The following is a 26,861-nucleotide window of genomic DNA, read 5'->3' as shown; positions in this document are numbered from 1 at the left end:
TTTAGACTTTGTTTAATTTTAGACTTGGTATATTGATGTATTTCAGGTGGGGGGGCAATGTCCCTCCAGCCTCCCCACAACCTCCGCATATAGTTGTAAATAGATTATCTAAAAAAATTATCCTTATGGTCAAAATTACTATAAATAAAAATAGCCAATAATTCCAATTCAACAAATGAACAACAGCAAAAAGATTTTTGAGACTGTTTAGGTCCAGCCAGTCAGTGGTCTCCTGATTTTGCCATTGAACGGGGGAGATGGAGTTGTTTGCAGTCAGTGTTGCCAGATCTGTACAATATGTTCATTTGGCAAATGTATTTTAATAATTTGACCAGTTTATTCAGCGTTTTTCATATATTATGAGCCAATTATAATCCTAACTACTAACAATGGCACAAAATGATTTTGATACTTTGTGTCAAAAGACTCGGTGTTTATTTACCAAATGTTATTTTTTTTATAATATCTAATATCTGGCAACCTAGCGCGCAACTCCACTGCTACGTTTCCTCTGTAGATAGACGCGGTTGTGTATATTGAGTGGGAGATGGACTGAGGGAGGGCGCTCTTTCGACCAGTGCGGACGATAGCGTAGAACTACCTACAGGCTAGGTTGGAATAATTGACGATTTCAGGTTGCTGAATCAACACAAAAATATAGTACCGTTATAAATCTTTTACATCCTACTCAAAACACATTAATACGGCATTGATGGTAATGTATGCAAGGAAACAACCAAGACTCGGCGATGGGTAAACATCTTTTAACGTTAACGTTAACCTAGTCAGCTTTTCCTCGTAGCTAACGTTACGCTTTGACAATCCGCCATTTTTACTGAAGCCAAAATAATTGTTTGGAAACTTGCACGTTCGGCTGGTGCAACACTTGCTATTTCCTAGTATTAACATCGGAAGTGTCGTATTTACTACTGTTTTCTTTATATTTTCAGGTGCGACCGAAGAGATTCTCAGCCCTATCAGGTACTTGTTAGCTAACCGTAGTGTACTAGCTTGTTAGCAGCAAATAAGATTAAAATGGATACTCTAGTTCAGGCTTCTTGAAAGCACAACAGGCCCAATTTGTGCGGAAGATAATATGAAAAGTAAATTGTCCTGCTTAAAATGGCTTTCTAAACGATATGAATAGTTTCTAACGCAACCCTTATCAACGGTGACTAAGTGTAGTCATCGAATTCCAAGGTTTTGGGACAAATACAACCGAGTTTTATTGTAGCTTAAAGCTAATAATAGCCTGTTACTGTTAGCTTTCTTGCTAGCCAGTCCAATTAAGGCCGGACTAACGTAACAGTCTGTCATTTTAAAGACGGAATTGTCAAAACAGGGATGCATACGAAAAATAATTGTAGTAATATTTTTATTACATTTAAAACACAGATAACGAATTGGCCAATAATTGGCTGTCTAATATTCTCTTTAACCTACGTCTTCATCATAAGAAATAATTACCGTCTCAATATAAGCATACATAAAAGCATTGTTATCAATTGGGGAACTACTGCATCAGTGCTAATAGTAATGTTGAATTAAAAAAATGGATACACTACTTTGAACTTTGAATTGAAATTGAAATTAGCACTACACTACTACCTGAACAAAACTTTGGTAGTGTATTACTTTAAGCCTTTTGTTTGGGGGTTGGTAAGACAGGTGTCCACGGACCACAGTGTCAGTGGTTTGATCCTTAGTCCTGGCTATATGTCGAAGTGTCTCTGGGCAAGTCTCTGAATCCCTAACAGCTCATGTCCATCCCCAGCTGTGGTGTGCCGGTCCAAGAGTGGTAGAAATTGGGGAGGGTTGCGTCAGGAACGGCATCCGCTGTAAAACTGTTCAAAATCAACATGCGGACAGTGATCTGCTGTGGCAACCCTGAACTCACTGGATAAGCTGAAAGGACAATAAAAAATGACATTAAGCATTTTGTTGCTCAATAACTGTGACTTACCTAATGGTATTGTGATATATATAATATTGTAGTGAGTTGAGCTGTTTGTCTCTGCAGACTCTCAAATACTCATCTAAGAGCCATCCAGGAGGGGACCATCGGCATGAAAAGATGCGAGACTCCTCAGATGTCACCCCTCCTTGCAAAATGCTTAGGAGGTCTGACAGCCCTGAAAACAAACACATCGACAGCACAGGGCACAGCAGAGCAAAGGCTATTCACTCACACCGGGGCAGAGACAGGGATGGAGGTGAGCCATAGTTGTTGTTAAACATAAAATGGGTTTCGATTAAAGATAATTTCACTTTAATGGATACAGATAATAATGTCCCACAGAGATAGAAATGTTTTTCCTCCCAATGTACAGTTTTTACTACTGCGAGAAGCCATTGTCTGTGCATTTATATTGTTATAGCCAGCAATTTTGGGTTGGGTTAATTTTTACTCTTTTCAGTATGAATATCAAAGTGCAGCTTTTGTAATTTGCCTGTGTTTTACTTTTTGTTTTTATATAAGACCGGCTGCAGGCTGTAGTTTGCAGTCTGACAAGTGGCCAAATGTGATTAGAGAAGTTCAATGTTACTTTTAGTGTCTCTATAGTGATTGCGGACGATACATTTAGAAAAGTTTTTTTAAAAACGACTATACGTATTTCGATAGCAATATGATAATTAATCTAACAATTGTTGGCAAACATTTTTGCCAAAGATTTAAAAAAAAAAAAAAAAACGAAAAGAAAAAGTTGGATTATTCTCATATCAAAAGGTAAGCTGACTACAAGAATAATTGGCCAATTAAAAATCAGTGTTTGGAACTCTTTTGTGATTGGTGTTTGTAGTTCATTAGTGTTTCTTTGGTAAAACCTGTATGTCTGATTGATAGATAGATAAGATAGCACCCCTGTGCTCTGATAAAATGGGAGGATTGCAGCAGGAAGGCCATCTGGCAGAAAAACTCATGCCTAATCAATGTGTGGAACACATTCCGCCGTGAGACCCCTGAGGGGACAAGCTGAAAGTTGTTGATCTCTAGCTATCTTTTTTTAATGACACATGGGAAAACTAGTTCTGCAATAACTGAAAAATAATGTTGATTAGCAAAAATTACAGGGGTTAACTGTGTATACATTCACAGGTGAATTTCAAGCTTCGCCTAGAGATCCCAGATGGCATCAACTGGAGGAGCTATTCATCATTAGGAGTTCATCTGGGCCAGCTCTGTAAAAGCAGGTTGACCCTGATTGTAAACTGCAAAGTATAAGCAACAAGATGACACAATCTGAACTGAAGGTTCCTCCAAGTGATGTCATCTGGAGGAATTTTTCAGCTAGACGTAGAGAGCTATTTTAATAAAGTGAAGTCAACTGTGAGTTTAATTGCATTTAAAAAAATTAGAACCAAAAGAAAAGCATTTAAAGTCAGTGAAGGCATCTTTTAAGTATTCACTTTACTAAGTACTTTGTTGAAATACCTTTGGCAGCAATTACAGCCGAGTCTTTTTGGGTATTATATGAAAAGCTTTACACACCTGGACTGGTGGATTGTCTGCCTTTCTCCTTTGCAAGTTGTCATGGCTGTGTGCTTGGGATTACTGTCATATTTGAAGATGAACCTTCGGCCCAGTTTGAGTTCCAGAGTGTTATGGAACAGGTTTTAGTTGAGGATATCTCTGTACTTTACTCCATTCAGGATTCCCCCAACTCTGAGCAGTCTTTCAGTCCTTGCTGCTGAAAAATACCCCACAGCATGATGCTGCCACCACCATGCTTCGCTGTTGGGATAATATTGGGCAGGTGATGGGAGGTGCCTGGTTTCCTCCAGACATAAGGTTGAGAATTGGGGCCAAACAGTCAGACCAGAAAATATTGGTTCTTGCAGTGTGAGTCCTTAGTGTGTTTTTTGCAAACTCCAAGCCGGCTTTTGTGTGTTTGGACTGAGGGGAGGTTTCTGCCATAGAGCTCAAATTGCTAGAGGGTTTAAGTAATGGGGAAGAGTCCTCGTATTGCGAAACGTATTACATTTGAGAATTAGGGAGGTCACTGTGTTCTTGGGAAACACAGTGACCTTAAAACCTGAAGCATAGCAGATTTTTGTTGCCTTTTTGCGTGTGTGCTTTGCAATAATCCTATCTCTGAGCTCTACAGGCAGTTACGTTTGTGGTGATATGCACAGTTGTCAGTTATTAAAGGGTGTGAATACTTAAGCCAATGTGTTTTTCCTTTTTAAATACATTTGCAAAATATTCAAAAGCTAAAAAGTTGGGGTATCAGGTGTAGTTTAATGAGTAAAAGCATTATTTTCATTGTACTCTCAGGCTACAACATTACAAAACTGAAGGGAGACTGAAAACGTAGTGAATGTTCTGTGTATTTGGGAAGCTTATCCAGTTCATACTGCTAAAGTTGAACAAATAATTATTTTCAAATTGTTTTAGTACTTTAAAAAAATCATTTCAAACTAAGTCTGAAAAAAAAGTTAATTTAATGTTGTTTAATTGTCAAAATTATTTGTTAATGTAGTTTATTGTCAAAATTCAATATCTGTGTTCTTAAGAACATTACTGTTGGACTGGGAAAGGGGCTACAATAGGCAGCTGGAATCTTTACAACATTGGTTGGTATAACTGGAAATTGGTTATTATCACTGGTAATACAAACCTTGTTTCGTTTTGTTTATACACTAATTAATATTTGTGGGAAAGAGGGGTGAGTGGAGACTAGAAAAAGGGTAGAGAAGGAAACAGAGAAACCTATCTTTTGTACAAATCATGGGGGATTGGGCGTTATTTACAAGTTTCCAGTGGCAAAATAACTTCAACTGTGTTAATATTAGCCTACTGTTAATGTGCAAGGAAACAGAGATGACATTTGGGCGTAAAAAGTCTAACACTTTGTTGTGTAAACATAAGCGAGGAGATTGCAATTCCAGTTGTTCCATTCTGGTTGCTGTTGTTTCTCGTGTTGACTGATGACAGACCATGTCTGACCATAGATAGAGAGAGATATGTATGTATGTATGTATGTGTGTGTGTGTGTGTGTGTATATATATGTATGTTTGTATGTATTCGTGTATATGTGTGTCTGTGTGTATAACATTGACTATTGACCAGGTAACAGTCACTGCAGCAACACAAATGTGCAGAGAGAGAAAAGTCAAAAAGAAACGTTTTCCATCGTTACACAATTAAAATCTGTGTGCCACGCTCCTAAAATAAGTCAGAGGTTGAGAAGAAACCAGGTTACTCTTGTGCTGCGTGTATATGCAGGTATTCTGTAACCAGAATACTTAAGTGCATGTAAACACTGTTCCCCACTTACCTGAGAAAGCTGGTTTCTCTGAGTAACCTGGTTACTTAAGTCCATGTAAATGCAGTCATTGTATTCACATCTGGACTGTGTGAAGGCAAAAACTCAAATCAGGAAGAAAGCTATAATTCAATGCTATTCCAACAATATGCCTTTTCTGTGAGCTTTAAGATTGCTTATTTTCTGTATAAGCAAGGCCCACTCTACTCTGCCTGTGATTGAATGACCTTCTCACCTTGACCAATCTCAGTCCTCATGCCTAAACCAATGGCAAGGAGTACTGGGGAATCACAGTCACCGGTCAAAATGTAATTTCCAGCAAAACTGAATAAAACCTCAATGAAGTTTAGTTTCCGACTCTGGGTCCAGAAAGAATAGAGTTAGTGACCACTGGTCTAGACTCAAGAGCCCTCTAGTCTTGGGCTATATGCACTGTAGTTGCTTAAAATTTCCTTCCAGGACCTCTGTGACTTTATAGTAGTTTTATCTGCAATCTGTCTGCCCATGAGCCAAAAAACTGGTTGCTAGTTTCAAACACAGAAGGTACATATCATGTAATGTGCATTGTTGCAACTGTGCAACTATTAAGCAGTGTGTATGCACCATATCCGTGCGTGTATCCCCAAATACAGTATAAACAATGACTGTGTTTACATGTACTTAAGTAACCAGAGTACTCTAAGAAATTAGCTTTCCCATGTAAATTGGTAAACGGCTGTTATATACACTTAAAGAAAGATGTCACTCATATTGAACTTGCTTCTTTTGGGGCTAGTTTGAGTAGTACCGGTAAATGAATGCCATTAAACTTCTTTCTGGCTTCTACCTGAAAAATGCTTTCAGATGACGTCACTTGGAGGAGCCTCCATTTCAAGTTATGTCATCTGGTTGCTCACACTATGGAGTTTGTAATCATGGTTAACTTGCTTTTCCAGAGCTTCCACTGTTTTGTATATAGCAAATCAAAGCTGTCACAAAAAAGAGAGCCATTTCCACTTGCCTGATTAAAAATGTCATAAATAGTCATTTTAATGTTAATTTTAGTCTAGTTTTAGTAAAAATTTATTTAATTTTTTTATTAAGGAGGCGAGCAACAAAGTGAGGCCCGTAGATGAGGTAAACGCTCAGGTGTGTTTGTGCGTCTCTGCCAATGTGGATTACGCACCGCGCTCCCGGGTATATTTCTCTCCAACGTCCGCTCACTTTCCAACAAAATGGACAAAGCTGATCCTTATGCTGAACAAAAACAGACTAAACGTGGGTGTGTGATCTTATACCGGACTCTTACTGTTAGAGCTGAGTGAATTTCAACTTTACAGAACAGACATATGCATGGAACTTTCCGGGAAAACAAAGGGAGGTGGAATCTGTATTTATATCAACAGTGGCTGGTGTAATGATGTTTCGGTATCATCTAAGCTCTGTTCCCCAGACCTGGAGGCCATTATCATTAACTGCAAAAACTTTTTATTCACCTAGTGAGTTCTCTTCATTCATTCTCATCTGTGTTTACATTCTGCCACAAGGCAAAGTACGTGAGGTATAGCATGCGCTGGCTGACAAGATATTGTGTGTGGAATGGACAAACCCAGAATAACTCTTGGTTATTGTCCTAGAAAACTTTTAACAAAAGTAATCTCCTACGAATTCCCCAAACAAACAGTTTATTAAGTGCCCAACCAGAGGGGAATGTACTAGACCACTGCTACACCACCATCAGCAGTGCTTATCATGTTCCACGCGCTGGACTGGGCCAGTCTGACCACATCGTGGTGCGTCAGAGTCAGGCATACTAGCAGAAGTTAAAACTCTGCTGTGAGGACATCAAAGAAGTGGAGTAACACATGCTTCGATGTTCAGACACTATTAACACCTCCCTGGAGATCTGCCATGTGTCACTCTGCTTTAAGAATTCAACCATCGTACCAGCCCCTAAAAAGGCAAGGAACATGGGACTTAATGGTTACAGACCCATGCCCTGACTTCTGTGGTCATGACTTTTTTTTGAACTCCTCATCTTGTCCCACGTCAAGGACATTACAGACCCCCTTTTGGACCCCCTGCAGTTCGACGCTGTAAATATGGCCCTCCATTTCATCCTCCGGCATCTGGACTCCCCAGGATCCTATGCCAGGATACTGTCTTTGGAAAGCTCTGTTTTCAATACCAGCTCTACTCCTAGACAAGCACTCCTAGCTGAACGTGTCTGACACCAAGTGCAGGGGGATAACAGACGACTGGGGAAGCATGTCTCTGACTCGGTGACCATCAGCACTGGATCCCCCCAAGCTGTGTTCTTTCTCCTCTGTTATTCTCCCTGTATACCAACAGGTGTACATCTAGTCACTGGTCTGTCAAACTCCTGAAGTTCATAGATGAAACCCCCCTAATCGACCTCGTTTCTGATGGAGTTGAGTTGGCCTACAGGAGTGAGATTGACCGTCTGGTGTCATGGTGCAGCATGATCAACCTGGACCTCCACTCTCTCTCAAGACAGTGAAGATGATAGTAGATTACAGGAAAGACCCAGCCCCCCCTTCCTTTTGTCATCATCTGCAACACTCCAGTGACCTCTGTCCATGCCTTCTGCTTCGGCACCACAATCACCCAAGAGCTCAAGTGGGAGCAGAATATCAGTTCCCTCACAATGAACGCTCGGCAGAGGCTGTACTTCTTGTGGCAGCTGAAGAAGTTTTACTTCCCTGTGAAGATGTTGTTGAACTCCTACGTTGCCATCAGCTAATCCATTCTCACATCCTCCATCACAGTCTGGTTTGCTGCAGCCATGAACCCAAAGAAGGGCAGCCAGGATTGCAACCACCTCCTCTCATCCCGGCCTCTGGCAAGAGGCTCCGTTCCATGAAGACCAAGACCTCACGTCACAAGAACAGTTTCTTCTGCTTCACAGCGCCCACGTCACCCCCCCATTTAAGGCTCCCAACTCACAGACAGTCACTCTTACTTTTTCAAGAGTTATACACCTAACGCCAATACAAATTCCCAGTACTATTAAATGTTCTTAACTGTGCCTGGCAATGATCAGTTTTTGATTATAATTTGTTGTTGGTAATTGTTTTGTCTCATTTTTGTCCTGTGCTTAATATTTATTAATAAATAAATCTTAATACTGTGGAAGCACCTACAATTCCCAAGGTCAACCTTGCTTGGGTCTCCTTAACTCAAGTGCTTCTCTGGTAAGAATTGACCCGTTATGACTTTCATTCCTTTGTATGTCTTTTATTAGAGAAAATCTCTCTGTTATATATTAACTGTGTAAACACTTTGTCTTCCTGAATGTTAAAATCACTTCTAAAAATCTGTTTGGTTGTCTACCAACCAGTGGATAGAGGGAGGAAGCACTTAATCAGTCTTGGGTTCTCGGCATCCTTACCCTTTGTGCCCCCTCTTGGGGTTTATAATCTTGACCTCTTCTTCTATCTGAGGTTGTAAATTTTCAAAGGTTCTTACTGAGAAGAGATAAGCCCAAGGTAGTGGAGTCTTTCAAAAGTTTATTGAAGAATATTAGAAATCAAAAAAGTCTCATCAGTTGCAGTCACTTGAGCACGCTATGCACATCAAGTGTGACTTTTCAGTCGGTTTATTTCGGTTCACACTAGATCAGGTCAACTTGAGCACATGCAATGTTTCAGTCATTGTTCATACAACAAGAGCATAAACATTTTTCCATCCCTTCAACAATACAGATTTATAAAAACTTCATTTTGTTCATAGTTACTATGGTTACATGCATTGTTTTAGTCTATTGCAAAATTACTTTAAAAGCCTATTTATTCACTACTTGCATCAAAAAGGCTACTGAAGGTCCTGTTTCAGAATAAAAATTTAATTTGACATATTAATATTTAAACTTGATATTCAAAGACCTGAAGTATTTTGTTTTCTTACTCTGTTTTTTTGTCACATAAAATACAATTCAATAATATCAAATGAGACGTATGCTCAACTTCAATCAACATTGGAAGCATTGAGCAAACTATTAATTCAGAACTTTATTAGATTAATATTTGTAATCATTTGTAGAGCAACAAGAATGATAAAACTCCTTTTACTGTATTTTTTTATATCATAAAATACACACTCAGTTGTTTACATAAAACTTGAACTAATCCTTTGTGATAAATACTTCATGAAGGTTAATAAATTCAGTTTTTTTAACTGTTTATATTTGTACCTATATAATCATTTTGGAGGCTGTAGAGTTTGAAGCTCTTGAGTTTTGTTGTGTGTTAGTTTTACTAACAGTAGTTATTTTACCACATCTATATTCATGAAACTAGGCTAAGTACAGAAACATATCTCTGGATGACACAGTTTAACAGCAGTACCTTCACAATGATCATACGGCAGCTGAATTAGTTCCTCCAAAACAGTTTCAAACCAAACTGAGTATTACCATTTTCGTGAAGGGAGGATTTATTGTAGGACTGTAGGACACTTCGAATCGTCAAGTCTTAATATTCATATTATTTCAATACATTGAATTAGTAGGTAATAGTAATGCTAATGTAAAGAAAAAAAGAGTATATACTATAACAGCTAGCAGACTAAATAGCTCTCTTAAATTAAATATATTCTACATAAAATAATAATAATATTCCTGACTTTAATCACTGGGAGAAGTTTAAAGGGTACGGTGGCACATTGGATCAAACAGGAGGTTTTTAATCATTAGGATTTTAGATGAAGTCATCTTGGGGAGCTCTGGAAATGCAGACTGACCATGATTACAAAGTCCATAGTGTGAGCAACAAAATGATATAATCTGAATTTAAGGTTCCTCCAAGTGATATCATCTGGAGGACTTTTTCAGCAAGTCAGAAGGATGTTTAATGGCAATAATGCACATGTATGTACATGTAATACTCAAATGTGTAAACATTTCTTTTAAAATACTTTTATATCTCGTTAGTCCAATGTTTGTGGAGCCACTGAAAATAAATTTTGTTCCGTTTATCCAGTCTCAGTGGACAGACTAAATAGACAAATGGAACAAAATTTGAATGACTAAGTACAGTCAAAGTACATTCTAAGTCTAAATACTACTACTATAAAAGCTGAAATTATGAACTTGGGTTTCATAATCATCTTTGATTTTCAGTTCTTTTTGAGGGTTTGTCACTTTTGATATTTTTGTTCCCACATGGTGACAATGTCTTTTCGTCTTTGTTTTGTTGCAGGGACCAGTTATTCTCCACACGAAAACTCTCAAAACCACAGTACCCTTCATAGCTCCAATGCAAATTCTAACCCCAGCAAGACCTCAGATACAGTAAGTGCTGTAGTGTTGTTGCAGGAAGTGCTGCTTTACTACTGTGTTAAAACATGTTTTAAAACAAGAAGCTCATAGCTGAATGTGAATGTACACTGCCATTTGCTAATGATGAGCTAAATAGTCACTCTGGTTTGGAGACGCATATGCACTTTTGTATTTCTATTATCTTTTGTTGAATTTATTCAGTGAATAAAGTATGTAAATAGATAGTGAAAAGTAAAAGGTGAGATGATACCAAGGCATACTAAACAAAGGGAATCAACGGCTTTTAGCTTGTCCCTTCAAGGGTCGCCAAAGAGTAACGTGTTCCGCACATTTGGCATGAGTGGCCCTTCCTGCCGCAGTCCTCCCATTTTTATCTGGAGTCAGATAAAAGTTATATTTGGAGTTTTATAATTATATGCTTCTTGATTTATTGATATTTAAAATGAAAAAAAAAAAACACCCAAACTGCTCCCTTAATATTTGTGTTGCTGTCATTGCAGCTAACATTTTGATCTTGACAAAACCTCTTTTGGCTAGCCAACAAAACACATCTTTCCACATGTGCAATTTCCTATCAAACTGAAAAATATCCTTTAAATTTTTACTATGCAAATGAAAATGCCATGGAAGTGATACAAAATTGCAGAAAATTATCATTTCTAATGGACCTCTTTCACCAAAGTTTTTTTTGTGCCTTTGTGCGACTTCCCCATTAATTAAAAGCATAACATGGACTGTTCAATGCTTAAATTCAGATTTATTCAGCATTCGCTTCAGATCATAAGCACTTTCTTCCCATGCTCTTAGTATAGAATAATACTTTATTAATCCTTTGCAGGAAATTACTTTGTTACAGCAAAAACAATAAACAGAAGATAAAAATAAAAAATACATAAAAACAACATAGCATCGAAAATAGCAAAATAAGTGCTAACGAGCATTGTAACGTGCATGGTGCAATTTTAATTTTTTTTCATTAAAATGTCTGTCATTGCCCAAGTATATAGTTCAGTTTCCTGAGCATCCTTACCTCAGCTACCTGGTGAGCATACTGTAGTCCAGCTCAGCCACAATGGTGCAGCTCTCTCTCTTATCAGTTTGTTCAGTCTGTTTCTGTCCATACAGCGAGATTCCTTCTGCCAGCACATGATGCCAAAGAACAGTGCACTGGTCGCAGACTGATTAAAAGGTACACAGCAAAGGTCTGCAGATGTTGAAGGATTTTAGCCTCTTTATAAAATACAATCTGATTTGACCCTTCTTGTACACCTCCTCCAAGTGGCTGGACAGGTACCAGGTACCTGTAGCTGGGGGTGACCTCCAGCTCTATACCTTGAATGGTGAGGAGCTGGTTTAGTCCTCCTTCCCCTGAAATCAATTACCATTTCCTTAGTTTTGGAGATGTTAAGCTTGAGCTGATTCAGGTTGCACCAGTCCACAAATTCCACTATGATGTATAGGTTTATACTCCTCCTCCGATACAGTTGTCAATTGCTGAACCATCAGAACCCTGTAGTGCTCAGGAGTTTGCTGGAGACACAGTTCTTTAGGCAAACATATTGTGGCCTGCAGGTCAGATATTCTAATGTCCAGCCAGAACAATGGGTCATACCTAACACCATCCGCTCGCCCCCATTTCTAAGTACAGTACTGTTAGCACTCTTAGTCATGATTATCAGGGTTGGGTATTCTGTAACCATTTAGACAGCTCTGTGACGCAGAGCCGACATTTTACCTGCAAATAAACTAAAGTTAATTCATGTGAAAAAAAATTAAAATGAAGAGTACATCAGAAAGGAATTTAAACATTATTAAGTCAGATGAAAACTGGGAAAAACTGGAAACAGGAAAGAAAAACATTTACCTTATTTGGCATTATAAGATTAAAATGAACCCAGTCTTGAGAAAATTTCCTTTTTCTCAATGGTTCCATAAATATCAGTGGGTAATGATGAGACAAAAACTACTACTACTACTACTAAACTGCACCAAAGTCTCCTCCTTTCAGTGCAAATACAGTAAATAGTAGCACTTCCCGATAAACCCAATTTGGCGCTTTACTTCTTTATGACACAGCGGCTGTATTGGTCACGTGATGTTTCTCAAAACCATACACATAGCAATACGTGGTTTTGCTCTTTGTGCTTGATACACGCACCAATGCTTTAGTACTGTTTTGCCCATCGCTACTTTGTGATTGTAAAGATGATATTAACAGGAAAGAAAATGCTTATTACTTAAAACTATTGGCTGATTTATCCGCTAATTGTTGATACAGATGTCAGCAAGTAGCAAACAATCCCTTACTTAAGAAAATAGTCTACTTCATTGTGAAGTTTTACCAGTTCAAGAAATCCAGCCATATGGTCAAAATATTAATATTCCAGACGTTATTGATGACATTTCTAAACATTTGGAGTATTTTGTTTAGTGTAGCTAGTTAATTTGTCTGATTGTAAATTCAGCTGTCTGAGTGTTGTTAGTGAGAACGGTAGGTTAAATAAGCAATAATTCCTACCTACGACTTTTTGATTTAAGTTTGACAGTGTTTATATGGTGAGTGTGTTCTGACAAGTCTGAGGGCAGTGCCAGCCAGACAACATCAAAGACACCAGCAATGTCTACTGTCAGCTTACTCACTAATGCCAGTTTGCAGAATCGAAATCAATTTGCTTTCTTTGGCCTTTGCTGTTTATCTAATTTTCTGTTTTTCTCATGACCTATGAACAGTATTCATGGTTTATTGTAATGGTGTAGTATTTATGTCTTCACAACTTCTAAAAAATACACGTAACAAAGAATTTTCACGTCTGAAGGCAAATTCAATAATTAATTCATAAAGAAAATCTCTCAGGGCTAACACTATACTTTTTTATGACTGATATTAGTGGCAATGCTTTATACCAGCTGAGCCATAGTTAATTTTATTTAACTTTTAAATGACCCACATTTTCTATTTTGACAAGTACGTTTCAGTAAGTAAAACCTCTGACCTACCTGCCTAATGGAGAAGTGTTTTTAAAAAACTCAGTGTGAAGCCCTGTTACCTGGTGGACCTCAACATGAAGGGCCCTGCTGAAGGACTTCCTTAAGTGAACTCCTCACCTTACCTTCTATGATTTTCACTATCATTACATGTCATTAACTTTGTCTTTTTTTAGGGATAATAGTAGTGCTTCCTCTTCTGTTTTTCAGTCTCTCTGTTTGTTCAGCGCTTTGAGCTGTTGTGATATTATTTTTGTTGTGATTTGATGCCGTATAAATAAATTGAGTTGAATTTGTTTAGTTTATCCATAACATTATAATAATCATACGTTGGTTTTCTTTTTCTTTTCTTTTCGTCTTTTTTTAACCTTTTTATACTGACCTGTATAATGATAAAATTAAACACAATGGTAATGTAGAAGCCCTGGACGACAATATAAAACTGTAAATAATGATTTAGGTGGTTGCATTTTATCCATGAATCTGTATCTATATTAACCCTCACAGTTCAGCAAACATGAGAACCCCAAGCCTTCAAATCTACAATGTGCAACTTTAAGATAGCAGCAATATGAAACGTAAAATCCAATCTGCTCTCTGTCCAGCGCTCCTTCTTCCCACTTAATTTCAGCTATCGTTAGCAAATTGTAACAGATAGAAATGCAACAAAACCAGTTACCCTCAAAAAGTCATGATGGCAGGAGTATGCATTGCTGTGCCTGACACCCCAGTTTATAGAGAGCATGTTCTCCCAATTAAGCGACAGTGACTGCAAACTGGTCTACTCTCTTTTCCCTGGTCCTGCATGTCCTGCAGACATGGATTTACATGCACTTAAGTAACTGGGGTACTGGAAATCTCCATATGCATACCTCTCCCCTTACTCTAAATGTTTTCTGTTTTAAAAAATTCTCAGATCTGTGACCAAGATATGTGATCCAGTCTGATCCATGTGATTCTTTAATGCTAATCGTCACAATATAATTGACCTTATGAGAAAACAAATCATGACCTTTATTATCCTCTCAATGTTAAGTAAGCCTTCTTTCTTTCTTAAAAGTATCTCTGAAAACATTGCACTTTAATCTGTTGTCTATTTCAAGTTCATTTTTACATTTCAGATTGCATTACAAGACCATACATATGAATATTTTCTGTCTGGTTGGCCTCATACCTACATATTTGCCACTTTTCACAGCCTTACGAACCTAATGAGGACTGGTCAGAGCACATCAGCTCATCTGGAAAGAAATACTATTACAACTGCAGAACAGAGGTGTCCCAGTGGGAGAAGCCCAAAGAGTGGCTGGAACGGTAGCGATAACCCTTTTTACATAAAATAGAATTATACACATTTAATTATAATCAGTGTCACATTAACGTTGCAAATGTTGCATGACTATTTTTTAATTCATTTTTGTATCTGTTTCACAGAGAACAAAGGCATAAGGAGGCAACAAAGACTGCAATTGTCAACAGCTTCCCTAAAGACAGGGACTACAGAAGAGAGGCCATGCAAGCATCGGCAGCTCCTGCGTTTACTGGTTCTAGTAAGTCTTCATTTTAATATTACCATACATTCTGTCTTTAATGGGTTTCTCTGACTCCTCTTACTGAATCAGGTTTTCTCGTATATTTAATTACTTTCTTTGCTCTTAATCTTTAAAGTTTTTTTGTTAAAAAGCTTGAACAAAGGAACGTAACACGATATCAAGACAGTCCTGGTCTGTAGGGTAATTCCTACTCAACACTGTTTCACTGGGGTGTGCAATATGATGTTACATGTTGTGTTATGATGGAAACAAATTAATTTATAATGAGTATTTATAATATGCTAAGGGTTGGCCCAAGAACTGATTCCTGTGGCACCCCACAGATGACTGAATGTGATTGAAATTTGGCATCCCCCAGGGCCACATACTCAGCTCTATTTGTCCAAACCACCTCGGAGCAGTGCCAGAAAATCTAGCGATATGCTGTAGATGATGGAGAAGTTTGTGGTCAACTGTATCAAATGTGGCACTGAGATCCAGAAGAATGAGAAGGAATGGGAAGCCCTGGTCAGCAGCCATTAGGAGGTCATTGGTAATTCTGACCAAACAGATTGTATCTTTTGATGTGATCCTGAAAGCTGGGCTAGGCCATCTTTTTTCCAGGACCTTGGACAGGAATAGGAGGTTGGAGATTGAACCATAGTTTGACATAACTTCAGGATCCAGGGAGGTTTTTTTTTTTTTTTTTTTTTAGATGTGGTGTAATTATTGCAGTTTTCAATTATGTTGGGACTATGCTGCTCTGGAGGGAGTAATTAATGATGCTGGTGATGAGGGGGCTTATTTCTGAGACATTAGCTTTTACCAAGGGTCCAAAAAAGGGTCCAAGGTGCACGTTGAGGGTCACATCATTTGTATGATAGCCTCAACTTCTTTCACTGTAGTGACCGAAACCTGTGACAGCCTTCTGGCCTTGAAGTTTGCAGATCTAGGGGTGGGGGATTGGAGACAGACAGTGAGGAGCGGATGGCATCTACTTTAGTGGTCAAATGTGCAATGAAACTATTGCACTGCTCCGCTGTGTGATCGCTACCACTGTGGGTTTGAGGTTTGAGCAGATGATTATTATGGAAAAATGTTTCTTTGAGTTGCCAGGACTGTTATTGATTATATATGAGCGATATTGTGATCTGGCAGTGGCAAGTGCTTTGGAGCAGTTTTTTTTATGTTCCCGGTAGTCTGTTTTATGGACATTTAAGTTGGTTGAAACAAAGCCTCACTCGAGGGCCCTCCCAGCTGTTTTCATCTGTAGGAGCTCACTTGTAAACCACGGTGCAGATTTGGTGAAAGTGTTCACTCATGAACTAACAGTCTAGATCTACTTAAAAGCATAGAGGGTGTCTGCTTCCCAAATCTGAATGGGGAGCTGGTTCCACAGGAGAGAAGCTTGAAGGCTAAAGGTTCTGCTTCCCATTCTACCTTTGCAAATCCTGGGAACCACAAGTAGGCCTGCATTCTGAGATCGGAGTGGTCTCTAAAAATTCTATTTTAGATTTAATGGGAAGCCAATGAAGAGAAGCTAGTGAAGGTGAAATATTATTTCTCTTGCTAATTCCAGTCAGCACTCCTGCTGCAGCGTTTTGGATTAATTGCAGGCTTTTTAGGGAGTTACTGGGGCATCCTGAAAGTAGGGAATTACAGCAGTCCAACCTAGAAGCACGTACGGCAATATTCCGTAGGTGGAAGAAGGTTGTTCTAGAGACTTGTTTTATATTTGAGGTAAAGGACAAATCCTTGTCAGAAATAACTTCAAGGTTCCTTGCAGTAGTACTTGAGGCCAGACTTATGCTATCTAGACTAACGATATGGTTGGACAGCATATTTCTGAGATTTTTGGGCTCAAATACCATGACTTCAGTTTTCTTCAGTGACTTTCAGTTTAGAATTAAATAATCGTGGGACATCCAGGCCTTTATGTCTTGTAGGCATGCTTGAAGCTTTATTAACTGATTATTTTCATCTGGTTCCATAGATAAATATAGCTGGGTGTCATCAACATAACAGTAGAAATTTATGGAGTGTTTTCTAATTATGTTGCCTAAAGGAGACATATATAAAGTAAAAAGTATTGGTCCTAACACAGAACCTTGTGGAACTCCATAGCTAACCTTTGTGTGCATGGAGGATTCATCATTAACATGAACAAATTGAAATCTATCAGACAGATAGGATTTAAACCAACCTAGTGCAGTTCCTTTAATCCCAATTTCATTTTATTTATTTCTTGTAGGCATGCTTGAAGCTTGATTCACTATGATCTAATCATTTGATTAGATCATAGTGGATCAAAAATAATTTGTCCAGTTAAGATAAACTTTATTTATATTAAGATCGAATCATTTCACTGTAGGATCAATAGACCCCAGAAAAAGTTATATCTTCCCTGGTGATGCTTGTGTAGACTGAGGTCTGGCAGTCTACAATGGCTTTTTTGTAATTATTTTTAATAGCAGTGAACCATGCTGATTTTGTCTCATAGAGTACCATACATTTGTCTGCTTTATGTGCATCATTTTTTTTGCAGATGGTGTCTAGATGTGTAATTAGAAAAAATAATAAATTAAACTAAATTGAAAAGTACCAGATGTCCTTAGCATTTTTTTCATTTTCCAGTAATATTCAATAAGAGCAAAACTTTATAAAAAAAAATGTAAAATTTTAAGTTAAATTTAATTAAAAAAATTTTTATAAATAAAAATTTATGACGTATAATAAACTCTAATATTTGAGTAGACTTAAAAGAAGTTACTAACAAATCAAGTTTTGGTAGATTAAATTATGTACTAAAGAAAGTATTTGGTTTTAAATATATATATATAAGTTAAGGGACCTGAATTAAAATATTTATAATGCAGCTTTTCTTCAATTGCAAAATAAATTTTGACAGGATTATTTGAATGCCCTTTTGCCTCACTTGGGCGGAAAAAAAGTAGTGGAGCATTGTGCCAACACTGCTGTGTTACCATCTATACAGGAATTATATAAAACTGTACAGAGGTATGAGGGTCACAAAGTATTCTTTGCATTTGCTCATTTGAAAGTCTACACAAAGATTCTAAAGAAAACACTGGTTTCAAATCTGATGTATCTCACAGCTGCTGTCAAAGACCTATGTATATGTTCACTTTGTCAGAAGATGTGATGATTTTCTATAGATTGCATCTCTCTATAGTAGTGATGAGATTACACAACTTTTTCATACATGTGCAGTCAACCTGTCTCCTAAAAGGTTTCTAAGCAACTAAACAGCAAAAGTTAAAATATTTTTTAAGGGAACATTTGATGTATGGATTGCCAACTGCAACTTCTTTAAGCATTAATTCAAGTGATACAATTCCCTTTAGACATGTAGACAGGAATATTTCTCATTGGTAAGGGGTAAAGGCGAGGAAAACGTGGATTTAAGGGACTACAAGAGTAATTAAGGTAAATCTGCCTTAGGTTTGACGTCATTGGTCACTGACACCAGTCGTAAATATTAAATGTTTAAATAATCATGACAAAGACTCGCAGGAGACTGTCTTAAAGGGCACCTTCACTGATATTTAACTTAGTTCTTTTCATTCTAATATGGGCAGTACATGTAAATGAATGCCATTAAATTTCCCTATGACTTTCCTACATTAAAATATCTCTACTTCTAGCTGAAAAAAATGCCTCCAGATGACACCACTTGGACTTAATTGGTCGTGGTCAGTGCCAGTCCTGCCTAGTTGGCACTGACAGTTGGTAGAGATGATTTTAAAGTGTGTGCTGTCTATTTTCAACTTTCTGTGGCTTCTCCTGATGACATCACCTGGACAAGTTTTTCATCATTATTTCAGAAGATGTCGCCTGCAGGAGTTCTGGAAAAGCAGGTTGACAATGATTACAAACTCCAGAGTGTGAGCAACAAGATGACATAATCTGAACTGAAGGTTCTTGTCATCTGGGGACATTTTAATGTAGAAGTAGATATTTTCAAAAAGAAAGGTTTAATGGCATTTATTTATTTATAACAACTATATTGATTCCCACTATGAAGACTATATAACTGTAAACATGACATGGTCATTGGTGCCAACAGGCTGGTCAGTATTTCAGAAATGGCTGATCGACTGTGTTTTTAATGCACAAGCAATGCTAGGGTTTAAAAAGAGAAAAGAAACAGTGAGCAATAGACTTCAAACGGTATTGCGTAGCCATATTTTTTGATTTGGCTAAGACATTTGATTCTGTTGATCACATGCTGGACAGACTCCGAGATGGCATGCCTGGCATGGTTCAGAGGTTTACTGTATTGACCGTTTTCAGTCAGTTAGGGTTAAGTGTCTTTTACTACTATACTATTATTTATTCAGTCAATTCATCCCTGAGCACTGCACTGTCCTCCCTTGATCTTCACTTAGTTACCAAAACAAAATGATTATTCTTTAAGGGAAGTTTACTATAGGTTGAGTGTCCCTTTAAAATCTCCTCCCTGGATGGCTCTGACGTTGATTTTGTTAACCGCAACTGTGAACAACATTGCCACATCACTGTGGATTGAAGGCATCCCTTAATAATATCAGTGAGAATAAAAAAAAATGTTCTTTGTACATTGTATGTATTTAAATGTATGAACATATATAAACATTCATTTATTTGCAGTGACCAGCAATACCCATGATACTGGGTCACTCTCCCCATGGAGGAAGAGCAAAATATATACTCTTAAATGTTGGTTTATTGGACATAAACTTTTAAGGTTCTTTAACACCTTGAAGGTACATGCATTGTCAGTTTAAGAGAATCAGCACTTGAATTTGTAGAAAACATTTGTCAGGCCATTTAACAATTGATTAGATCATTATGATGTGCCATGATACACGAAATTGAGCTCTGGTGCATCTTGTCTCCACTGATCACTGAAGTCCACCTGTGAGAAATTCAGTTGGCCATGATTTGGAAAGGCGTACACCTGTCTATATAAGGTCCAACAGTTAACAGTACATGTCAGGACAAACAAAGCCATGAAGTCCAAGGAATTGTCTGTAGACCTCCTAGACAAGATTGTATTGAGGTACAGATCTGGGGAAGGGACCAATCAGGCCTGTATGGTAGAGTGGCCAGATGGAAACCACTTCTCAGTAAAAGGCACATGACAGCAAAACACAGCAAACATGTCCAGCAAACGATGTGGGCTACATAGACAATAGCAAAATTTTGGGGGGAAAACCTAGGCTTATTAGGAGAGATGGCATTCATCCTACTTTAGATGGTGCAGCTTTCTTATCCAGAAATATGGCTGGTTTTATTAGACAACCAAAAGAATGACAATCCAGAGTTGAGCCTATGATGCAGAGATCCAGTCCTACACACCTCTCTGCAGTATCCTTACAACCGTCCACAACCACCACAACTCCCACATACCTATAGAGACTGTCTGTTCCCCGACCTAAATTACATAAAGTAAATATGACAACAAGAGGAGTTAATCATGATAACCTAATAAAAGTTAAGATTACTCCTCTTACAGAACAAAACCCAAAAACTATTAAATGTGGATTATTAAATATCAGATCTCTCTCTTCTAAATCTCTGTTAGTAAATGACTTAATAAGCAATCATCAATTCAATTTATTTTGTCTCACTGAAACTTGGTTGCAGCAGGAAGAATATGTCAGTTTAAATGAGTCAACCCACCCAAGTCAGATTAATTATCATGTTCCTAGAAGCACAGGCCGAGGTGGAGGAGTTGCAGCAATCTTCCAATCTAGCTTATCAATAATTCCTAGACCTAAACATAGCTATAACTCATTTGAAAGCCTTACTCTTAGCCTTTTACACCCAAACTGGAAAACTCAAAAACCACTATTATTTGTTATCCTGTACTGTCCTCCAGTCCCTTATTTAGAGTTTTTGATTGAATTTTCTGATTTTCTATCTGATTTAGTGCTTAGTACAGATAAAATCATTATAGTGGGTGACTTTAACATTCATGTAGATGCTGACAGTAACTGCCTGAGCACTGAGTTTCATTCATTATTAGATTCAATTGTTTTTTCCCAAAATGTAAATAAACCCACTCACTGTTTTAGTCACACGTTAGACCTTGTCCTTACGTATGGAATTGAAGCAGATAATTTAACCATATTTCCTCACAACTCTCTTCTGTCTGACCATTTTTTAATAATATTTGAATTTACAATAACGGACTATATAGCAGTTAGGGAAAAATTCCACTATAGCAGATGCTTAAGTGAAAAAACTGTCAACAAATTTAAAGAAATTATTTCTTCATCATTTGCTTCACCATATGTTAATACAATGAAAAGTAGTCTCCTTAATGTTACTCCTGCATAAGTACAATACTCGATAGTGTTGCCCCTCTGAAAAAGAAGGCAGTAAACCTGAAGAGGCGATCTCCATGGTATAGTTCACAAACACGCAACTTAAAACAGGCAACATGAAAGTTAGAAAGGAAGTGGCGTTCCAGAAATTTAGAAGAATCTCAATAGTTTAAAAATGTACAAAAAAGCTCTCAGTGATGCCAGAACAGCATATTATTCATCATTAATAGAAGAAAACAAGAACAACCCCCGGTTTCTGTTCAGCACTGTAGCCAGGCTGACTAAGAGCCATAGTTCTGTTGAGCCTACTATTCCCTTAACTTTGAGCAGCAATGACTTCATGACCTTCTTGATGAATAAAATTGTAGCTATTAGAGAAAGAATTAACCAGATCCTTCCCTCAAAAATTACACATAGATCTTCACGTACAGCAGTGCTAGAGTCATCGTTAAGGCCCCAATCCCTGTTAGATTGCTTTTTACCCATAGATCTCTCTGAGCTAACTTCAATTATTACCTCATCTAAACCAACAACCTGTCTGCTAGACCCTATTCCAACTAAGCTGCTCAAGGAAGCTTAACCCTTAATAGATACGTTCATATTAGATATCAACAATCTATCTTTAGAAGCAGGCTATGTACCACAGGCCTATAAGGTGGCAGTAATTAAAGCACTACTTAAAAAAACTCTGTCTTGACCCAGGTGTTTTAGCCAATTACAGACCAATATCTAATCTCCCCTTTATTTCTAAAATAATTGAAAAAGTAGTTGCAAAACAATTATGTGATCACCTTCATAGGAATAATTTGTATAAAGACTTTCAGTCAGGATTTAGAGTTCATCATAATACAGAAACAGCACTGGTAAAAGTCACCAACGATCTTCTCATGGCCTCAGATAATGGGCTCATCTTTATACTTGTTCTGTTAGATCTTAGTGCTGCATTTGATACCATTGATCATAACATTTTATTACAGAGACTGGAACATGAAATTGGGATTAAAGGAACTGCACTAGGCTGGTTTAAATCCTCCATGCACACAAAGGTTAGCTATGGAGTTCCACAAGGCTCTGTGTTAGGACCAATACTTTTTACTTTATATATGTCTCCTTTAGGCAACATAATTAGAAAACACTCCATAAATTTCTACTGTTATGCTGATCATACCCAGCTATATTTATCTATGGAACCAGATGAAAGTAATCAGTTAATAAAGCTTCAAGCATGCCTACAAGACATAAAGGCCTGGATGTCCCACAATGTTTTACTTTTAAACTCAGACAAAACTGAAGTCATAGTATTTGGGCCCAAAAATCTCAGAGATATGATGTCCAACCATATTGTTACTCTAGATGGCATAAGTCTGGCCTCCAGTACTACTGCAAGGAACCTTGGAGTTATTTTTAATCAGGATCTGTCCTTTAACTCACATATAAAACAAATCTCTAGAACAGCCTTCTCCCACCTACGGAACATTGCCAAAATTAGGAGCATCCTGTCTCAAAGTGATGCCGAAAAACTGGTCCATGCATTTGTTACTTCTAGGTTGGACTGCTGTAATTCCCTACTTTCAGGATGCCCCAGTAACTAAAGAGCCTGCAATTAATCCAAAATGCTGCAGCAAGAGTGGTGACTGGAACTAGCAAGAGAGATCATATTTCACCTTCACTAGCTTCTCTCCATTGGCTTCCCATTAAATTTAGAATAGAATTTAAAACCCTGCTTCTTACATATAAAGCTCTGAATGGTCAGGCTCCATCATATATAGAAGACCTCATAGCACCATATCATCCCAGTAGACCACTTCGCTCTCAGAATGCAGGCCTACTTGTGGTTCCCAGAATTTCCAAAGGTAGAATAGGAGGTAGAGCCTTTAGCTATCAAGCTCCTCTCTTGTGGAACCAGCTCCCAGTTCAAATTCGGGAAGCAGACACCTTCTCTACTTTTAAATCTAGGCTTAAAACCTTCCTCTTTAATAAATCATATAGTTAGTTATAGTTATGCTGCCATAGGCTTAGACTGCTGGGGGAACCACCTCCCAATGCACTGAGCTCCTTTCCTCCTCTTGACTATCTTTCCTCTCCTCTCACCCCGCAATTGTCACCACTGTATGTCATTAACTCTGTGTGTTCTCTCCCGTAGTTGTCTTTGTCCTCCTCTGTCCCCCCCTCTCTGTCCCTTTCTGCAGGTGTCCCCGGCTTTGAAGCTGTGTGTCTTCCAGCGTGCAGCTACTGGTCCTACCAATCTGCCCGATGTTTTGTTGTTGCTTTTTGTTGCTCTGTTCTTTTCTTTCTCCCCTTTCCACTCACCCCAACCGGTCGAGGCAGATGGCCGTCCACCCTGAGCCTGGTTCTGCTGGAGGTTTCTTCCGTTAAAGGGAGTTTTTCCTCTCCATTGTTGCCTATGGCTTGCTCCAGAGGGAATTGTTGGGTTCTCTTTATACATCTTTATAATCTTGACTTTATTCTGTAAAGTGCCCTGAGATGACTTTGTTGTGAATTGGCGCTATATAAATAAAGTTGAATTGAATTGAATTGACAGCCCACCTGGAGTTTGCCAAAATCACCGGAAGGACTCTCAGACCCCGAGAAACATAATTCTCTGGTCTGATGAAACAAAGATTGAACTCTTTAGCTTGAATGCAAAGTGTCACCACGTGGCCAATACCATCCATACAGTAAGCATGGTGATGGCAGATGGAATTTAGTTTTTGAAATAAGTCTGTAACATAACAATATGTTGAAAAAGTTGAGCGCTAAGAAAACCTTCTTGATGCACTGTATATAGGCCACAGGTCCTCAGTTTAAATAACACGCAAGTTTGACTTATTGATTTCTTAGTATAATATCTGAATATTTTAAGTTATTTATAATAAACAAATAGCATTTGACAAAGTTAAGAATTCAATTTCATTTTAAAATACTTGTAGAGCATCAATAATGATGTTACTTAAACCTTTTTTTTTTTTTTATAATAAAATGCAAACACTCTGTTGGGTACAAATACCTCCAGTTAAAAACTAATATTTGTACGAAGTCCGTGAAAGCACTCTTTTTAACTTTTTCATTGATTCAACGTTTTACCCCTTTCTCTATTACAGAGAGAGAAATTATTGGAAACATAGTGTTGTGTGTAATGTGCTGGTTATTTTTGCCTTAGTACAGCAAAAAAAAAAAAAAAATTCAATTTGCAGATAAATTTAAAGAGAGCTATTTATTGTGGGAAAACAGATTCTCATATAAAAAGGCAAAACGGGTATTTGGATTTTTAAGACATGTTCAATATGATCTTTGTCCTTTTTACATCCTAATTTACAATTTGAATTAAGTGGAAATAAACTTTTCATTTTTTGCTAAAGTTTTTAATGATCTCAATCTGGCCTGATGATAGAAACAGGCTTACATTATTCCCTACTTCCCCTATGTTACTCATTTTGGCCTTACAGCTGTTGAGGTATTATTGATGAAAGGGTTGACAAATTCATTTCTGCTGCCTTTACAGAGACTTCACAGGTGGAGAAGCCTGCAGCAACCCTTGCCACCCAATCTCTGTCATCATCAGGCTCAGGGAGCTTAAACCTAACATCAGGCCCTCCCTGTTCATTGGTATCCACAGTGCCCGTGTCACCAGTCCCACAGTCCACTGCCCCTCCACTGCTTCAGGACCCAACCCTCCTTCGCCAGCTTCTACCAGCACTTCAGACTGCCTTGCAGCTTAACAATGCCAGTGTAGACATGGCTAAAATCAATGAAGGTAAGAAAATACAAGATTTTAGATGCAATTAGTTGGAGCAGCTGTGGCTCAGTTTGTAGAGCAGTTGTCTACAGGCTGTTGTTCAGAGTTCCTCCTGAAGAACTGCTGTTTGTTTGGTCATCGGTTCTCCTTACATTGAGGTAAAATCATATGTATAAGCTTATAGGTGATATTTAAAATTATTTACATGTAGCAAAGTTTATTTTATTGATGGTGGGAAAAACGTTTACTATTCAACTTAATCGTGACACAACTATATATTGCTGTACCAATTTGACACAACATACCATATTTAAGGAAAATGTTCGGGCAGCTGTTTTCAACTGCAGCAGTTTTGTCTTTCGGAGAGGGGAAATTTAAAGATACGTCTGTTTGTTGAGCTGAGATTGAGAGATGTATGTTTCAGTTGTTTTGACTAGAAATAAAATTAATTAGCACTAAATGATAAACAAAATGTGGACCTACTCCATTAATATATTAACACATCTTTAAAAACACAGATTATTTACCACATTCACACACTAAATTTCTGTTGTTGAAGTGGACTTGTATTTTCTTGAGAAAGCTGAAGAAAGACACATTAATATCACAATGAAAAAATAGTGAAGGAACTGTTATAGTGGATATCTACATTATTTATGCTACATGAAGTTATTGTTAAGTTTGGAAATGGGTAGGACAGCATAAAATAAAAAATTAAATGACCCGGTGGACACTAAGATCAAACTCACTGTGCACAGCTCTACAATGAAATGAGATTTTAACTTATTTAAATAGTGACAAAATAGAAAATTATTATCTCAGGGTTTCCATAGGGCATTAAAAAAGCAATAAAAGTCATTAAATTGATTTTGCAAAAATTAAGGCCTTAAATGGTATTAAAAAGCAAAATTGGATTCTCAGTAGCATAAAAATTTCTTTCAGTACTTTTCAAGAAAAATAATTCATCCATTGCCTACCGCTTATTCGAGGTAGAAAAATTATATAATTATATACACTCTGGTTCGCTTCCGATTTGATGTGTACATTAGCGTTAACATTCTGAACTTAACGCATGGAACAACTGCTTCCAGCAAGATGGTGAAGAATTATCTGACAACTCAATATTTGGAAAGTAGTGGGCAGGCTGGCTGGATCTTCCAATGGAGCTGCCACTGTCAGAAAAAAATAGCAGTCTCGAGCATTGTTTGGATTGAATGCAACACTGCATGCGGAGGTGGTCTGATGGCTGAATTCTGCCATTTAACCCCACTAATACATGTCCATGTTTGATTTTGGGAGGCTGATGGTGTCTAGTCACGTTATCTTAGATCACAGTTCATGGGTGATTCAAAGACTCAGGATCTGCTACACCATTTCAAAATGAGTAAGGCTTCTGTAGCCTCAGCCAAGACCAGATACAGGATCTACCTTGATGAAGAGAGATAGAAGAACAGGTGCAATGCATGGACACAAAAAAAACATCTGGAAGATGATATTGGGGAACTGAAAAAGAAAAAAGAGGTGTTAATGGTAGTGTGTGACAGCCTTGAGAAGGATGCTGATAAACTAGCTGAGCAGGTTAAAAACATATCTAGCGCATTCATGGCTCTAATGAAAACAAAATCTAATATTCTCTAATAAAGAAAAAAAGATACAGGGACAAATGCAATAAACTGAAAAAGGTCAAGTCAAAATTTGAATCAAACATCCTTTTCTGTAAAAAAACAAAC

General features: G+C 37.7%; 1 protein-coding gene across 14 annotated transcripts in view; it reads left to right on the top strand.

The window, feature by feature from the left end:
- Positions 1-498: 498 nt before the first annotated feature.
- waca (WW domain containing adaptor with coiled-coil a) overlaps positions 499-26,861 on the top strand; it is a 37,820-nt gene continuing 11,457 nt past the window's right edge. For 3 of the 14 annotated variants that reach the window (XR_010911704.1, XR_010911703.1, XM_067485696.1), the window contains exons 1-7: positions 541-753; positions 951-981; positions 2,021-2,213; positions 10,467-10,558; positions 14,730-14,845; positions 14,966-15,081; positions 24,898-25,149. Coding sequence is in view for 11 of the 14 variants with exons in the window: in XM_067485696.1 (XP_067341797.1) it covers positions 713-753; positions 951-981; positions 2,021-2,213; positions 10,467-10,558; positions 14,730-14,845; positions 14,966-15,081; positions 24,898-25,149 (841 nt within the window). In the remaining 3 variants the exon portion in view is untranslated. Of the gene's footprint in view, positions 754-950; positions 982-2,020; positions 2,214-3,097; positions 3,189-10,466; positions 10,559-14,729; positions 14,846-14,965; positions 15,082-24,897; positions 25,150-26,861 lie in introns of all 14 variants that reach the window. The other 11 variants (XM_067485686.1, XM_067485685.1, XM_067485695.1 and 8 more) reach the window with 9 other exon arrangements.

This window comes from Channa argus, chromosome 19 (genome assembly GCF_033026475.1).
Source record: "Channa argus isolate prfri chromosome 19, Channa argus male v1.0, whole genome shotgun sequence".
NCBI lineage: Eukaryota > Metazoa > Chordata > Actinopteri > Anabantiformes > Channidae > Channa > Channa argus.
This window is presented reverse-complemented; position numbering and strand designations above follow the sequence as displayed.